At 38.5% G+C, this 19,130-nt stretch overlaps 1 protein-coding gene across 6 annotated transcripts in view; it reads right to left on the minus strand.

Moving 5' to 3' along the window:
- The window catches only part of ppfia2 (PTPRF interacting protein alpha 2), a 341,653-nt gene that overhangs the window by 275,442 nt on the left and 47,081 nt on the right, over nucleotides 1-19,130 (minus strand). For all 6 annotated transcript variants that reach the window (XM_008110919.3, XM_062982678.1, XM_062982677.1 and 3 more), the window contains one exon: nucleotides 17,891-18,141. In XM_008110919.3, coding sequence (XP_008109126.2) covers nucleotides 17,891-18,139 — 249 coding nt within the window. In that variant the 5' untranslated portion in view covers nucleotides 18,140-18,141. The remainder of the gene's footprint in view (nucleotides 1-17,890; nucleotides 18,142-19,130) is intronic.

Raw genomic sequence — 19,130 nt, forward strand, 5'->3', positions numbered from 1 at the left:
GTGATTCTGACTTTGAAAGTGTTACTTTCATATAATGTATGGCATTTTTATGGATTAAATGAGGGTTTACCGTGTATTCTCATGCTGCTTTTAATTAATATTGTGTTTTCAAATTTTCATAGAACTATATGCAAATAAATGGAAGTGAATAAGAATATTATGCATCTGTTACAGTGGCCCCTTGATATTCACTGGGGTTTGATCCTAGGACCTGCATGGATACCAAAATAAGTGACTGCTCAAGTCTCATTATATAATATGACATAGTAAAATTGTATCCCATATATAAAATAGCCATCCTCTTGTGTTTGGTTCAGTTTGTAGCCATCCTTTCTCACACCAAGTCCATAGCAATGGTGAGGTGTTAGGTGACATTTTGTACATTCATATCCCGCTAAACTTTCATTTTCCTGACATTCCAATCTTTTTCCCAAGCTCCTTGTAGAATTCTTCGCTCTAGAATTAATGCAGTTAGACATCACTTTAATTGCCATGGTTCAATGGTATAGAATCACGGGAATTGTAGTTTTACTAGATCTTTAGCCCACTCTGCCAAAGTGTGCTGGTGCCTCACAAATTCCAGGATTTCATAGCTTTGGGCTATGGCAGCTAAAGCGGTGCCAATCTGCCTTAATTCTACAGTGTAGAGATTCCATTTATCAACATTTTCCTTCTACTCATACTCTCACACTCCCTCCCTTTGTCTAAATTCAACTGTTAGTCCCAACTAGAGAAGACCTATTAAATCAATTACTGGATGGTAAATCCACACTTATTCAAATCCACAATGGGGTGGCTCTACTTGAAAGTAGCAGTTAGATTTACACCCCTGTTCCCAGCATTGTCAGCTTCACCTCTTCTTCCATGCATGTGAAAAGATGCATGCAGAAGTGAATAACTATTGTTTTCTCTTCTTTCTATTTGTCTCTTTCAGGTTGTATTATGAAATGAAATCCTGATTTGATGATGAGCTGAGTCAGATGTTTGCTCCATTTCTTCCCTTTGTTGCTCCAAACTTGCTCTGAGGTCATTCATGTTCCATTCCCTAATGGCTTGTGTTCCTACTCCTTGCATTTGCGTTCCCCTCAAGCCTACGCAAAGGCCTAAATACATTAAAGTGTTTAGAGTACAACAATCAGAGTAGACTAGTGAGAACATGTCAAGTCAACCCCTTCACATAGTTCCATTGATTGAATGGTTTAGTCTGTATAAACCTAATAATTTGATTTAGGGCATTAGTAGCCCATGAGGGCATGGAGCCTCCGGTGGCCTAGGGGATAAAAGCCTTGTGACTTGAAGGTTGGGTTGCTGACCTGAAGGCGTCCAGGTTCGAATCCCACCCGGGGAGAGCGTGGATGAGCTCCCTCTATCAGCTCCAGCTCCATGAGGGGACATGAGAGAAGCCTCCCACAAGGATGGTAAAACATCAAAACATCTGGGCGCCCCTGGGCAACGTCCTTGCAGACGGCCAATTCTCTCACTCCAGAAGCAACTCGGGTTGCTCCTGACACGAAAAAAAAGGCCATGAGGAGGTACACACAAAGGCCAGGTATGCATCCCAGATCCCTGATTTCTTCACATCCCAGCAGGGTTCCTCTAGCAGTGTGAAGCCATTCTTGCTCTCTCTATAAGTCTCTTTAGCAACATTTCTAAAGTCTAGGACAGTTTTATTAAGAAACAGAAGACATAACCAATTTGTTCTTGTTATTTTTAGATCACTTAACATTCCTTGGCATCTTTTGAATTAATATATTAAAGAACATGCTAAATATTGTGAAATAGATGCTTTGTTTCAAATATGCAAATATATGTGTATGTTTGTGTAAATTTTGTTTCTTTTAAAACAAAAAATATTAAAACTGGTTGTTAACATTCATCTTGGCACTGGCAATTTCTATTTGTATATATTTGCAGATATGAATTAATGCATTTAATTATTTGTAAATAACGTATGCTAGGGTTTTATGTACTGTGATCTTAGCTTCAACAACAAATATTTGAGCACACATGTTTTAATAGGGGGATGGGGGTGTACACCATGTTTTAAGAAGATTTAGGACCATTGAACTGGTTTCTTTTAATAATTTCAACTGTTAAAAACTCTAACGTTCTATTCTAATACTGGTGTCCTGTACTGGTATAATTTTTAAATTTTAATTTGTACAAATAATTTTTGTCAAATGAATTCAAGTGACTGACGAGCTGTGGTAATTCTTCTGTCACAACCTCTAGGATTTCTTTTAGATTTGATAGTTTCACAAAGACGTTGCCTGCAAAATTAGCGGTTCTGGAGCAAATTGTTACTAGCTTACAGGGTTTTTAAAAAATGGTTCAATCTAAAATGTGACAAATGAAAAAAAAGTTTTTTTCCATTTACAATACTATATGTTGACTATAGAAAGAGCAAAGAAGAAAGTGTGGCCCTCCAGATGTTGCTCGGATACTCCATTTTAACTCTTATTTAACAGTACTTGAGTTCAATATGGCTTTTCCCCACACATGCATGCAAAAAATTGCAGAATGAGAAATATTCGGTTTCCTATGAAGCACAGTTGTCTGAGCAAATTTTAGACTTTTGCGCCAAAGCTATTTTAAAAGAGAATTTGTACTTCCCTTCCCTCCTTCCCCCCCCCCTTTTTTTTTTTTTTTTTGCTCAAGCCATTCATCACAGATAAAGGTTCCTTTTGTTACTTCATTACTTAACATTCCCCCTTATATTATGCCAAGGTGCTGAATTATAGAGCCAGCAGGTTTAATGGTTTGAATGTTGGACTCTGGAGATCAGGATTTAAGTCCCTACTTGGCCATAGAGCCCCCTGGGTAACCTTAGGTAAGCCACGCACTCTCAACCTCAGAGGAAGGCAATAACTAATTCTATCTGAATATTGTAAAATCTTGCCAAGAAAACCCCCTGACAGGCTTATCTTATGATTCCCATAAGTAAAAAATGCTTTGCAGGCATTCAACAACAAAAATAACTCACATTTATCCTTGTGGTTTCTTTCTGCTCTGTCCTCAGAGACAACAAGCACCATGCCATTGACCAGTCTAGATTTATTGTTATCTTGATTTATGCCATGTGTCTTTACAAGTTTTGAGATAATGAGCCATCAAATAGTTTATGTGCACATTTGTCTGGTGCAAGTTAAAAATTACAGAAAGGATGTTTATGAAGCAAAATTACAAGTGGAGACTGGAACACACTGTTCCTGCTGTGAGCAATCTTGCCACAAACAATTTTGACTAGATATTTCTGCTTAGTACCCCCTAGGATTTTCTTCTACTGTATTCAAGAAGACAGTTCATATTATTTTACTGGAGGCACAACTTTTCAGAAAGAAATGTACATAAACTAGAGATAGCCTAATCAAAGAGAGCACCCATGATTCCAAGGCATGTATAAATATATACACAGTCATGCATTTGGTGGCTACAGAAGGTTTAATATGTGGCATGTTTATTCTAACATCAGGGCACAAAGAAAAACTAAAACTACTGCTCTCTATCCTAACGCTGGTTCTTCTCCTTTGACAATTTCTATGCACAGCCCTGTTCTCTCCACACAGAGAACAATGGGTTGATCACGTAGGTACAATTCAATTTTTTTTATTTTGTAAAGGAATGCCTGCAAAAAGTAGTTTCATAAACTGCCCCCATAAACAAACAACTTAAACCACAGCTGTGTCTCTTTCCATTCTACCAAGCAATTAGAAACCAGGATTTCATCATAGTGACATAGGGAATTCGTTAACGTTATTTTTAACTCTGAAGTAAGATTTTAATTAATCAATTTTTAGGTCTAGGTCAATCAAACCTGTAGGACTAAGCCAGTTCTCTACCACTGGTCTAAGCTTCTGACTGTGATATAATTACCATAGATTGAAATAAATTTACACCATATCATGTTCTGCTTTGCTTCCAAGATCAGATTGGATTTGGTTCTTTTGGGGTATTCAGGACCTACATACTTTTTAAAGAGTGATAGTGTTTTATGTTGCAGATGTGCCCAGATTTATTGTTAATTTGTTCCAATATCCAATTGATGTTATAAGATTTTTATGTTTTCATGCATGGTGACTGAAGGAACACAGCAAGTGTGAAGAAAAAAACAACCGATGAGAAAAGCAGGGTAGGCCAATGAAAATACGACTTCTCTCTTATTAAAGAACCTAATTATTTTCTTCCCAGATTGCATTTCACTTCCCTGAATCAGCAAATCCTTAGTGCTCGATAGTAATCACAAAAATGTAAGACTATCATGAATGTTCTTAGTGCAACCCAATTAACACTTAATATTGATCAAATTGCATGTACTGGTTCAATAGGGCACCGTTATTACATTTTCTTCCATTTTTTATGTTACTCTTCCATCCCCTTCTCCCACTTAAGCCTGAATTTACAATAAAAAGAGACAGGTAGGCCTTTCTTGCAAGGAAATGTCACAAAGTGCAGGTTCCCAGCAACAGCCATGGCAGAATGAGATGCTAGAAGCACATATTACTGCTATGGATCTAGGCTGCCATAACAGAGGCCTCATTTACACTGCCATATAGTGTGGCATAGGAAACAGAGTAACCTGCAGCATTCAGATAACACTCCAGGGTAATCCATTTTAATCCGGAATAAATCTTCCAAATTTTCCAGGAATCTTTGTAGGTATGGGTGCTAGGAGTATTCCCTCCTGGGATTGCCAGACACAATCCCAGGAGGCATCCCCACAGCCATTCCATATTCCCTTGGCTTAGGCAGCCTGGGGGAGGTGGGATGGCAATGCCAGCCTCCCCTCACTGCCCCCCCCCCCCATTTAGCCCTTAAAATAGAGAAAAAGCTTCCCTACCAAGGCAGGACTTCCCTGAGCTCCAGGTCACTTGAAAATGATGCTATGGAGCTTGGGAGAAGGAGGGAGGGAATTCCCCCTCCAAAGCTCGATATGAGGTAGACAATATCATGCAGAGCGTTGACCCAGATAAATAACTTTGGCAATATTCCAAAAAGATGATAATGTTTTAATTATACCTCTGTTTCTATGAAGCTCTGAAGATACTAAGGGCCAGCAACATAACCATGGGGTATCTCAGCTACCGTCATCATCATAAAAAAGACTGTAGGAGTCTATATTGTACCACTTAAAAGCCTATTACAATAAATGGAAATGGAAAGTCAGAAATAGAGGGAGCATAATGGAGGAAGTCTTTCAATTACATCTTTATCCACAATAGAGATCTAAAAATTCACATTTGGGTGTCATTTTCATATAAAACCAATAAAATCTATTTCCAAGTTAAGTGTGCAAAGTGGTAGTTCATAAAGAGAAAGCAAAGCTAGATAGTGATTAAATCATAGTATTTTTCAATCTTTCTGAGTTTTACAGATTTTTGTGTATCTTTCAAAGAAGTTCTCAGCATTGATAAGAAAGCAAAACTATGAAAGATTCACAAATGAACTCTAGAGCAGACTACCAGTTTATACAACCGATGAACTTGTTGGTTTTAACTTTCACTCAGGTCAATCACAATCTCTCCTAAAATGTATAACTTAATATTCTGGAGTCATTTCATTGTAGATACAGGAAGTTCCCAAGTTACAAACAAGATAATGTGTTTGTCAGTCGGAACAGGTACATTTTAAAAATTTAATTTCAGCCATATATACAGTAAGTATATGTGTGTGTTATATACATATACACACACACACACACACACATGCTTTGGATAGCACAGGGTAACACCCTTGTGATGTTTGTTTTTCTGTCTGTGCCCCTGTTCAAAAGATTTCATCTCACTTTCTGTCCCTGTGATAATTAGATTTTGAATCATTTGGTTTGCTGTGGAAACAAGATTGGTGATAAAGCTTCAGTGGAGATCCCTTTCCCCCATAATAACTGTTTGAGGAGTGAATTTCCTTTCTGAAGGGTTGATTTTTCTCATTTCCTGTTGCTTCACCCCTATTCTTAACTATGAATTATTTATAAGTCAGATGTTTGTAACTTGGGGACTACTTGTATTTATAAATGTAAAAATAGTGTAACCAGGCAATCAATCAGTACTAACCTTCTTGGAACTGAATCCCTGTAAAACTTTGAGAAATGAAATCCTACAGATGTTTATTAGATAATAAGTCCTATAGAAGTCACTTCTGAGTAAATATGTTAAGAATTATATGCCATACATGTACTTGAAATCAATCTGGGCCACTGTAACCTAAATGGCCAAAGCATAATATAAATGTTTACTATTTGCTAGCAAAATTGCCAGGCTTCAAAGTCACAGAATGAAAGACAGTGTAGTGATTCTCAAGGTTGGCATTAGAATATGATACTCATTAGAATTTTGATCTTGCATTTTTAAGGACCCCATCATACAAGAGAGGGAAAGCAGGAGGAATCATCTTCTTCCCGTCATGTTCTGTGGTGTTCCATTTTGAAAGAAGATAGAAAAACACCCACATCACACAGAATGAACCTCTGTCCATTTCTAGTTAAAGCACGAACATAATTCCTCATCAACATCTATCCTCCTTTTTATAAAAATAATGTTGCTGTAACAGCAAAATTGCAAACCTTTTGAAATTTTGCAACTACACAATTTAAAAAAAAATAAAAAACAGACGTGGGTACTCTGTGGATGACAGAATGGGAAGAAATGGCTGCTGTCTCCTCCCATTCCATCATCTGCGGAGTGCCCATGTCACTGGGTGGTTTTTTAAATGTACTATTGCAGGATTTCAAGAGTTTGAAATTTCACAGTTACAGCAACACCAACAAAAAGGAAGATAGAATTATTTACCAGTCCTTTTCTGTATCCGAAGAGTAATGGCAGCAGAAGGAGCACTGAGGGGCATGTAAAGACCACCCACATGTATGCTGTGCTGAAATGTTACAAAATGAACTGAAAATAGGCAAATACGCCATTTCCCATCCCACAGAAAAATACCTATTACCCAAGTGTCTCTAATCACAGGGAGATGAGTACAGTCAATTCCTGCCCATCATTAAAATCCACCCATTTCCACATGCTGTGAAGATAGAATCCCATGAGCAACCACAGAATGGATCGTGCATCATTTGATGAAAACTGTAGGATTTTGTCTTTGAAGTGTGTAGAAACAGTAGCTTGTAAACAAATAAATATTTAAGCAAACAAAAAGTTGGAATTTTAAAAGTACAACACTAAGTGATTTCAGACAAGACCAATTCTGCCAGCAGACAAAAAAACCTTCCTTAGTTATCTACTTCTGAATATGTATGTACCACAACTAAATACATTTCCACAGATCATATCTATCCTTTAGTAAGTGATTTCAAATAAAAAAACCATATATAATTTTTAAATTAGTCATTTATATTCACAGCAGCTCCTCTGCTATATCTGTAATGGCAGAACATTTGCTATTACACACATTACATAAGTAAGGTTAAAAACAGATTTTTGTAATCAACTGAATATGAAGCTGGATAGATCAAGATCTCTGTTTCCATCCCTGCTAAAGTTCAAGTGCTTGCTTAATCTGACATTATATGGGACTCCTGAGAATAAGCGCAAGTACCAAATTTGTCTCAATTGGGGTAATATTATTCTTATTGTATTTATTAAATACTAAATGGCAGTACCCTAACTGTAACACTGCTTACTTCAGATTAAAATACCGCAGTGCAATATTAAACACAGGATTCCATCAGCAGTGTAAATTAGATCAAACTTGGAAAGGTTAATATTTTGACTACAGCTCCCAGAATCCCATGGTGCTAGCCATGCTAGCTGAAGGATTCTGAACTAACTTACTTAGAATCATAGAATCGTAGAGTTGGAAGAGACCTCACAGGCCATCCAGTCCAACCCCCTGCAAGAAGCAGGACAATCTCATTCAAAGCACCCCCGACAGATGGCCATCCAGCCTCTGCTTAAAAGCCTCCAAGGAAGGAGCCTCCACCACAGTCCGGAGTAGAGAGTTCCACTGCCGAACAGCTCTCACAGTCAGGAAGTTCTTCCTGATGTTCAGATGGAATCGCCTTTCCTGTAGTTTGAAGCCATTGTTCCGCGTCCTAGTCTCCAGGGCAGCAGCAAACAAGTTTGCTCCCTCTTCCCTATGACTTCCCCTCACATATTTGTATATGACTATCATGTCTCCTCTCAGCCTTCACTTCTGCAGGCTAAACATACCCAGCTCTTTAAGCCGGTCCTCATAGGGCTTGTTCTCAAGACCCTTGATCATTTTAGTCACCCTCCTCTGGACGCTTTCCAGCTTGTCAACATCTCCCTTCATCTGCGGTGCCCAGAATTGGACACAGTATTCCAGGTGTGGCCTGACCAAGGCAGAATAGAGGGGTAGCATGACTTCCCTGGATCTAAACACTATACCCCTATGCAGGCCAGAATCCCATTGGCGCTTTTCACTGCTGCATCACATTGCAGGCTCATGTTTAATTTGTTGTCCACGAGGACTCCAAGATCTTTTTCACATGTATTGCTGTCGAGCCAGGCATCGTCCCCCATTCTGTATCTTTGCATTTCATTTTTTCTGCCTAAGTGAAGTATCTTGCATTTGTCTCTGTTGAACTTCATTTTGTTAGTTAGTTACTGCATTTCTATACCACTTTTCTCACATCTGGGGGTACTCAAAACTGTGTAGGGTAAAGGTAAAGATTTCCCCTGACGTTAAGTCCAGTCATGTCTGACTCTGGGGGTTGGTGCTCATCTCCATTTCTAAGCCAAAGAGCCGGCATTGTCCATAGACACCTCAAGGTCATGTGGCCGGCATGACTGGATGGAGTGCCGTTACCTTTCCACCGGAGCGGTACCTATTGATCTACTCACATTGGCATGTTTTCGAACTGCTAGGTTTGCAGAAGCTGGAGCTAACAGCAGCCGCTCCCGCCGCTCCCAGGGTTTGAACCTGGGACCTTTCGGTCTGCAAGTTCAGCAGCTCAGTGCTTTAACACACTTCGCCACCGGGGTGTACAACATAGTAAATGGCAAAAATTCAATGCCAAACACACACACACACACATATATGCAATATATAACATATCTAAATCAATACTATATAACTATGCATTAAAACCATTAAAACTAAACAAAAAACACATCAAACATGGATATAAAACATATTGGACATTTTAGACATTGCACTAAACCCGTGGTTGTCATATAGCTGCTTCAATAGTACTATCCCTAGCTGAACATCTGCTTGCATAGTAAGACTTTGAGTTGTTTTCTGAACACAAGGAGAAAAGGGGGCTGATCTAATCTCACTGGGGAGGGAGTTCTGGTGAGATTAGAAGCCGCCAGTGATGACGAGGCTCCATTGGATGGGATTGTTATAGTTGTTCCATTTCTATCTATGGGGCGAGTTCCAGAAAGTGTCATTAATGGATTCCTCTCCAGCCCCATACCACAAGATCCTATCATGGCTACTATCATGCTTTTCTATGTTGCTTTGAATCCCATTTCGCAAAATAGATGTTATATACATACATATACATATTCATACACACCCTAAATGTCTATATGAAATTACTATCAGAAAAAGACTTGGGTTGGGATGATTTCAATATGCTGATGAAACTCAGCCTAATTTATCATTCGAGTCAGCTGGGACCAGCACCTGGATGTTGTGATAGGAACCCAAAAGGTTGTCATTACTAACAGCTTACTAAAGGCTTTTTGCTAAGTAATAGCAAGGATCTGAACCATTTTCTTACTGCAGTAAAGCAATTGTCATGGCTTAGTAGGGTGTGTTTTCTGCTTACTGTATAAAACAAAGCTTGTTGTTATACTGTGATGAAATCAACTACTCTGATTTGTTTTGTACCATTGTTGAACTAAAGTGAATGAACCTTTTTTTCTATTGAAAGCCACAACTGATTCATGTAGATTTTTGAGTTCAGGGTCACACTATACGAAAAGGGTCTGAAATATCTCTTAATAGGATATTGGCATGCTTCTGCAAACTGCTATCACCAGTCTGACAAAAGTAACTTTTCTAAACTCTGATCCTTGTTTGTAAATGTAGTACAAGCTGCTGCCATGCTACAATAACTTCAGAACTATTTTATAAGGGATAGCTGTTTAAATGAACCTTCTTTTTACAATACTCTCCAGCTCTTTTAATCATCCTTCCTGCATTGAATAAAGCTTGTATATTAGCAGTGGGTTGAACAGAGACAGTTTCCTAACATTCCAGCCTCATGGTCAATGTATCACTTCCCCTTTATGGTTCTCAACCAACATTGCAATACAATCCAGTAGCTTCCTCCATCTCATCTTGCCTTTAGGCAGCATTTTCTTTCCTGTCTTTATCCCCCCTACTGAATTTGTCACCTCATCACCTTACCCACAAGTTTTGTATTTCTATGGCTATTACACATACACATCTATATATATAAAAGGGTAATGAAATTTCGGCCTAGGACAAAACAACAAAACAACAAAACAAAACTACACATCCCAGAAACACTAAACTTGGCAGCACAACCCCTCATCGATGCCTCTACGTTCATACAACAAACAGCTCCAGCTATTCCAGAAAACGGCCAGGCTTTGAGACTGCAAGGCTATTCACCTCTATTCCACCTGGCCAACAAAGGATTCCCATAAGCCACAGCAACGCGTGGCCGGGCAAAGCTAGTTTTGCCTATAAGTGTTTGTTCCTAGGCACTTCAGTCTAAGCTCCGAGGAAGTAACTTAGGATGATTCTGCATTGACACTTTTTCCTGGGACTGATCCAGATTGTCGGATTACAGATTGACCCCAGAATGGTTTTGACCACCAGCTCCTGACTGTCCAGTGGCTAATCCATTGCTCTCCACCGGAAGTGACATCAGCTAGGGTATCAAAGCAAATGCAGGTAAAGAGAGGAGGAAGTGGAGAAAATACCCCTTTCTCTCCTCTCCCTTTCCTAATCAATCTGGTACTCCAACTGATGACACTACAGGTGGCAAGCAAAGTACACTAAGCATGTGACAACCACTAACCACTGTGGCCCATATCCCTGTCTGAGCCCAGGGAATATGGGGCAGCTGTGTAAACAGTGGTGGCCAATTCAGTCTCAGCACTAGTCCAACTGCTTTCACAGGCCCAAGGTTTGCAGTGTTGTTAACAGAGTTCAAGTCTGTGTTTAATAGTTTTGGTTTGTATTAACCCAAATTAGCTCTGTGCATCATGCAGCTGCCATGGAGCTGTTTCCCCATCCCCTTCAGGATAACGGGTCAATGTACATGTACCCTTTGTCTATGAAATCTTATACTACCAACTTAGTTATCTCAGTCTCAAAAGTGCTACAAGATTCATTTGCAGATTGCTTACACAGGTCATTGAGTCCTGGTTCACTATCTCAATCCTACTGGTTCATTCACAGCAGCTGCTTTGCTCTAAGAGATTCATATACTTTCAGCCATTCTGATGTACTTCCATGGACTCATTCTGCCAGTTCTTATTATTAACTCTAACTTCGTCTTGCCCTGGTTCACTGCAGTAGAAACCCTATCAGGACCTGCCCTTTCTATCCATTACGCAGAGATAGCATATACTTTCTACATTGCTCCCTAAAGCCTAGGTGTGGGCTATATCCTTTCCACAATTCCTTCCTGATGCTAATTCACACAGCTCCACAATGTGATCAGAATCTGTCCTTACTCTGCCCATTTCCTTTTTCAACTGTTTTCATATCTGGTTTCATATCATACTTACTGATCAAGAGAATGTAATACATTTTAATATAAATTGGGCCTTTATGGGGATTTGCCTCTTTCAACCAGGATTTTGGTCTTTTGAAAAATAATCTAGTAATCAAGTGATATTTGGGGTATTTTACAGAAATACGTTTTAATATGCGTCTTTTATGGAAATACATTTTAATATGTGTACTTGTGGTATTTTTACAATGTTTATGTGCTTTAATCATTCAGTATCCCATCTCAAGCCACAAGAAGAGGCAGGTAAGAAATAAAATTATGTTATTTATAATAATAAATATTATTATTAATAATAATAATAGAAAAGTATTCCAAAGTTTGGAACCATTTTCCAACCACTATCACAATCTACTGCTATAAAAAGAGTTAATATTTCACTTGGTTTTTTTAAAAGAGCTGACTTTTAATACAGATTTTAGTTATGCACTGCTTACATGTCTAAAATGCAAATTTGTGTGTTGAATGAGAAAAGCATTACACAAAAGTAATCACTGTTATGCAATGTAGCTATTTTGTCTTGATAGGATTAAATGTAAGGATATGTGAATTTTTCCCAGTGAATCTTTGAAAAGAAATAGTGACGTTCACCTCTTTCAGTATCAAGTAGGTGTAATGTACCAACATTTTATGTTTCAGGATAAAATACAAAAATAGGGGAAGGAGGTGTGGAGGGGTCTTGCAGCCCTTTTAAGATTAAAAAATATTCATGCACTACAAACCATGTCTTCAGATGACTTCAATCATCTGCTCTCCAAAATTCTAACATAATCCAGTTTAAAAAAATATAAAATAGTGAGAAGAGAAAAGCAAAAATGCCAAGAACAGAAATCAAATTACAGGCCCTGGTAGCCACAAGGGTTTTGTTCCTTCAGTACCTTGTGGATTTCCTATAGTCAACTTTGAGCCTTGAACCTAATCTAGCATTGCTTTTCTAATGTTCTTATCTTCAATGTTTTTCTGGGAAATATTATTATTATTATACTTATTATATTAATGTTATTAACATTCCATGTTTTTTAAAAAAAATGTTACTCAGGGAGACACATTATAATTATATTTATTATTATACAGCATTTAAATGTTTCCTCCAACATTCATCTTTTAAGATTCTAGCACAATGATTAAATGTTAACACCAATAACATAGCCCTGCACGTGGAGTAATTTGAGTAGGTGTACTTACCATGTGCTACCAGATTGATCAAATTTAATTTGTTCCCGTTTCTTTTACATTTTTTAAAAAATGGTATTACTATTATGGAGAAAAGCAAAGCTTGCATTTTTGGATGATAAAACCATACACCAATATTGCTAAGTTCAGAGAAAATGCAAGTAAATCACACATGGTATACAACAGGCAATTATGGAGGCAACTGTATACTAATAATTAGTATTACACTATTCAGTAAAATGTGTTATTAGAATTACACTTCATCAGTAAACCACGTTTATCTTTTTAAATATTCATTATAGTTACAGTTCTTCATAATATGAGTTTATACTACTTCTCATTCCAATTGTTAAAGGGCTTGTGTTTTCAAGATAAATATTTGATTTTGCAGTTTACAACTTTATCAAAATTATAGCCCTTTACTAAAGTTTAACGTCTCACTATGTTACAAGTATAACTTTTTAGAAAAACTTGTCCAACATTTCAGCATACTTGTTCTGTCACGCGCTGGGCCTGTGACTGACTGTCTGTTATGTAGGACATATGCTTTACGCCCAGCGGGAAGCCAGGGGCCTAAAGAAGGGTAGTTGAGGAATTTTCCTGAAAAGATGGCCTTGAAGTCTTTAAAGAAATAACAAAGTCTTTATTGACGAACAAATAATAAATCTTCAAGGAGTCTTGTCCCACAGGACAGGCGATAGGCTTTGAATAACTGTGAAAACCCTCTTATAACCCCTCCCAAGCTATCTGTTATCTGGGCCTAGCTAGTCTGGGACCCACTGCCAACTCCAAGTGCGTCTGGTTGTTGAGTGGACCTACCAGCCAATGGCTTGTAGATGTTTCTGTGCTGTTGTCGTATCCTGGACAGTCAATATCCCTGGGGTTCTTTAACCTTGGTGCTCTTTATCCCCGGTGGTCTTTAACCCTGGTGGTCTTTATCCCTGGAGGTCTTGAAATAGGAAGCCTTTTACGGGACGAGCTGGTGTATGTCCTACAGCTGAGCTTCCCAAGAGAGACTAACTTAAAAATGGCTCCTTCCCTCCCAGAGCCCTGAACAGGGGGCGGAACCAAACTTAATGGTGATTGACAGGTGGCCTGTCCTATGGCTGCAAACATTTGCAGCAAGAAAGTAAAATAGAAGGTTCTGGTACAGCTGTACCAGCACAATACTAGTTAATTGTAAATGGTTAGAAGATTAATTTTTATTTGTATTATGGACTTTAATCCTTATATTTAATTCAAATGTATTTTGTGATAATCATCTGATGCCTTTGGACTATTGTATATATTCAGTTACATGATATAATGATAATTATATGATATAATTATCTCTTGTATGTGTTACTTTACTGACATTTTTATTTATTGACATGCTGCATATGTATGTGTAAAATGTGTTTGTCAAGTGTTTTGATATGGCCGATGGGCTAATCAATAAAACGTACCTATTGATTTAGTTGTTTTATGTTAAGAAGCCTTTTAATTTATGTATAATTTTATTGTATTTACATTCACTTCTTCATTTGGTTTCACTAATTCCACCCTTCACATATTTTACTGTTGTTTTATAAGCTCTATAGAAATATTTCTAATTTAAAGGAAACTTTATAACATATTGGGGCTAAGTTCACTAAAGGTGATATAACATAGAATTTGAACTGATATCATTATTGTGTCAATTTGTGCTACCTTTCAAGAGCTACAGGTTTTCAAAATTACTCTTTTCACTGCCCCATGTCACTTTTCTTTTTCATTTGGCCACTAAGAGTATCTCAGCCACAAGATATCCCACGGTCTCTTGTTTCTCAATTTTAGTAATAGTTCTCTGCACCTATTCCTTTTTCAAAACATCCATCTACACAAGAAAATCAACTCATTTCTCAGGATCCTGCATACTGAGGATCAAATTAATATGTGTTCTTTATCAAGAGGAAAGTGCATTTAATAGACTCACTTTTAGCAAGACTGCATTTTAATGTGCTTTATTTTGTGCAGGACCTATATAACTACTACCTAGAAAGCACAAGAAACACCTCAAATGCACATGGCAAGAATATTGAAGTCTATTTTTTTCTGGCAAGGTGAGGATGAAAGACAATCACTTAGAAGAGGAAGGGAAGGGCTGATCTGCTCTGCTAAGGCATACAGCACGTGTTCAGTCCACTTTTCAACTGTAGAACACAGCCATTCTTTTAATGAACTGTTATCACATAAGAATTTGTCTGCTTCCAGCAATTATTACAATTTAGACAAATTTTCAACACTGCATTTGTAAACAGTTTCCCCCCATGGGAAAAGTAGAATATACTTTCTGCTTTCTTTTTAATTAACAGTATCAGTCACTCACATGTTTTGGGACCTACATTTGGCTGTTCTTGGGTTCTCAAGGATCCTGATCACAGTTCTTGTTAGAAAAATACCCTTTCTGTTCCTCATGCCTGAAACTGGTATTTTATATCACTTTCATTCATCATAGGTAGTATGTGTTGTAATTATATGTGACTGAATATCCTTTATATAGTTAAGGACAGTCACTGCTAATCGGAAGCTACACCTGCCAAAATCTAGCATTTCCCAGACTTTTATGAGCCATATCTGTTGTTGTTTTTTTTTCAAAACTAGAACTGATCATAAGGTATAGTCTCTTTTGATTGAAGGTTATTTTGGGGTAAAAACAGGTGTGGGGGCAAAGGTGAAAATGGTCTTCCATTAACTAATCGGGGCCTTAAGAGGGTGGAATTTAGTCATTGTTCTACTGAATATTTATGGGATAGGGAAGCTGGAGATTCAGGAGGAATCTAATGGACCAGAAGCTCAACTGGACACTTCAGTGGGACACATAATTCCCACACTGGGATTATATATTGGTCCCTGCCTTAGTAAGCAACTTCATTGCACACTATAGACCAGAAGCCTAAATTCATTTACTCATATAACAAGTGAACAAACCTCTGAGGATGCTTGCCACAGATGCAGGCAAAACATCAGGAAAAAATGAAACTGGAACTTGGTCATACAGCCCAAAAAACTCACAGCAATCCAGTGATTCTGGATACGAAAGCCTTCAACAAAACATTACTCATATATGCTTCGAGGGCTAATTTTTGCTGTCCCTGGGTTCAAGGATTATGTTCATTGTGCTAATCCTATTTCCCTTCTCTCATCTGTGAAACACACTTTCAGTTCCTCCTGCTTGAATGAAATGAGGAGTTGTGAGACTTGTAGAAGACAACATTCAGTGTCTCCCAAATTATTTGTTCAGAAGTTTTCAGTACAAGTATCCCTGTTGCTCACTATATTCTATAATTGCTCCATATCGGTTCTAGCAGATTTCAGAAGTTCTTGATACCCCACACAAATACACAAAAATAATTCCATAAGCATCCTCACACATGAGTCATATTCTAGCCCAGGCCCAGGGGCTGAAAATGGCCCCCTGGGTGTTTACTTCAGGCCCTCCTTATTTTCCTTGTCCTCTTCACATAAGGACATGTTGGCCCACTGCATCCTTATCCCAAAAAAGATGAGGAAGGCATGCAGCAGCTGAGAGCCCTCTGGAGCATTCTCAGCCACTGTGAGTCTTTCCCTCCTCCCGGCATAAGAATGGTGTGATCAGCCCCATCCTTAAGCCAGGATGGCTTGAGGAAGGCACATGATTGCTGAGAGCCCTCCAGAGAACTCTCAGCTACTGCTTGTCTCACCCTCCTCCTGGCATAATGCCAAGATGACAGCCTGAAGATCGGGGAGGAGGATTGGGAGGGAGGATCAGGGCATTTGCTGCATGTCATGCCTTTCTCCCAGCATAATGATGGGGTGAGCAGCCCCGATATTATGTCGGGAGAACAAGCTGAGGATGACCCAGGCTCTGCCCTGCCTTTTTTTGGCCCTCCCCCTCCTAGGCCCACCCCACCCAGCACGTGCCTGCCTTCCTCCTGGCCCAGCCCCCCTTGCTGGGACACAAGGCACAAAGGTTTGCCCATGGCTGTTCTAGCCTCTGCTTTTTCCTCATGAAAAAGTACTACACTCGGCCTCGACCTTTAGGCTGGGGCAATGGCTTGGCATTTTGTCCAGGTTTGTATGGCTAAGTCAAGTTGCTGTTTGTGCTTGTTGTTTGATCTCAAGCTACTCACAGTTTGCGAGCCAGCAACAACCATGATTAAAGCCATGGTTTATTGTTAGTTTCAAAACTATGGCTTATTTAAACAAGAACTTATTATATCACTGGCTTGTTTCCTCAGTAGTCAATGCAGAGACACAAATACACTAGAAGTGGGAAAAATAAGATATGGTTGTTAGACTTTTACTAGGCAACAGCTACAAAACTAACCAGTCCACCTGTAACACCAACTCTGTGTTACAGTGATGTGTTAACATAGCCATGGATTCACTTATCCTGTACCAAAGCGTATATAAAAACATTATTTCCATTAAAGTATACATAGTTTGCTCCAGTCAATTTGTATTTTAAAATTGCTTTAAATTTGATTGTATTGAATTTATATTGCATGCCACAATGAGACCTGACAATGTAATGAAAATTATCATAAAGAAGTTTTCATCTTTTAAAAATAATTTGTGGAATAAATGAATATTGGAGCCCCTCCATTTTAGGAAAAACTTAGCATAGGAGTTGGCTCAAATCCAGTAGTATTGCAGGGGTGATCTTATATGGAATCCCATCCTACTTACGAAGCTCCATGCATTCAAAGAGATGCAAGACCTACTTAAGCATATAGTAGCTGCATCAGCACATTCAAGAGCTAGAGTTCTGGATCAAGATTATAATATTTTTAGGCTGAATTCTGAATGTTCAATGGCTTTCTTTCATTTTTTACTGAAATGACCAAATAGAATTGAGCACTATTAGGTCTGATGGTCAAACTGTATAAAACATGTTCTAAAACTACTTTCACTAGAGGCAGGATCGGATCTTTTAGGGATATATATATATATAATTACCTGAGATTCATGATAGCAAAAAAGACATGTGAGCTAAAATTAAAGAGCATGCATTCACACCCAACATACCTGGGGCAATGCAGAATTGAGTTGTCTCTGGAGAGAGTCTCGGTCATAAATGACATCCTGAAGACGTTGCTGTGCCAGGGACAGACTCTCTTGTGTCTCTCGGAGTGTGTCGAGAAGACGGTCTCTTTCATCCAGCATATTCACCATGAGCTGCTCAAAGTGAGAATCTGAGTCAGACCCACTGCTCTGGGACCCCCTTTGACTCATTGGGGTGTCCTCGTTTATCGTTGGCATCACTTCGCACATCATTTCTTCAAAGAAAGAAAAATAAAGACAGGAGGTAAGAAGTCTTTAAGTACATAAGCATTCTGTTCACAATAAATAGATAATTGAGAATAATGTTAGGGGAATGTCATCCTTTAGGTCAGTGGTTCTCAACCTGGGGTCCCTGGATTATTTTGACCTACAATTCCCAGAAATCCCAGACAGTTTACCAACTGTTAGGATTTCTGGGAGTTGAAAGCCAAAAACATCTGGGGACCTCAGGTTGAGAATCACTGCACAAAGCAGTATAATCAATTGTGAATTATCATAGGACTTACAATCTAATAACCTCTGAAAGACCACAACTGCTTCACCTAGTTAAAGAAACTTTAAAAAACTGTCCCCATGTTACTATGCAGATGTTTTCTTCAGATTATATATATATATATATATATATATATATATATATATACATACATAGAGAGAGAGAGAGAGAGAGAGAGAGAGAGAGACTATTAGGCCAAAATCTGATTGGCAGCCACATAAAAGGAAGAAGTAATGCATCGTTCCATGGCTCCTACAGTGTTTCTGTTTCAGAAGAGATACATGTTTAAAGTCTCATCAGCAGATTGACAGAGACAGTGTCCTTTGAAATCATGTCAAAAGATTTCCTTTTTAAAATTGGCGTCTTTTATCTGACCTTTATCCACCCCCTCAGTATCCTGTATGTCATCTTCCTCATGTCTATATAGATGTTCATAGCTACCATTAATTGCCAAGGATAGCTCTCTCTAACACTTGTATATAGCAGAGCTCAAATTCAACCATGAACCCAGAAGAAACTCAACTACAAGAAGTAATGCAATATATTAAATATATAATATGTCATTTATGAGCTATTTCTTTTTCAGTTTCAATGAAGAGCCTGCATCTGCATAGGATTCACCATGTAAAGATAAGGGAGGTTTTTACTTTCAGCCCTCCCTGCAGAGTTTTTTCCCCCTGAAATTTACTCCTCTCCCACAATTAAAGGGGG

This window comes from Anolis carolinensis, chromosome 5 (assembly GCF_035594765.1).
Source record: "Anolis carolinensis isolate JA03-04 chromosome 5, rAnoCar3.1.pri, whole genome shotgun sequence".
NCBI classification, from domain to species: Eukaryota; Metazoa; Chordata; class Lepidosauria; order Squamata; family Dactyloidae; genus Anolis; species Anolis carolinensis.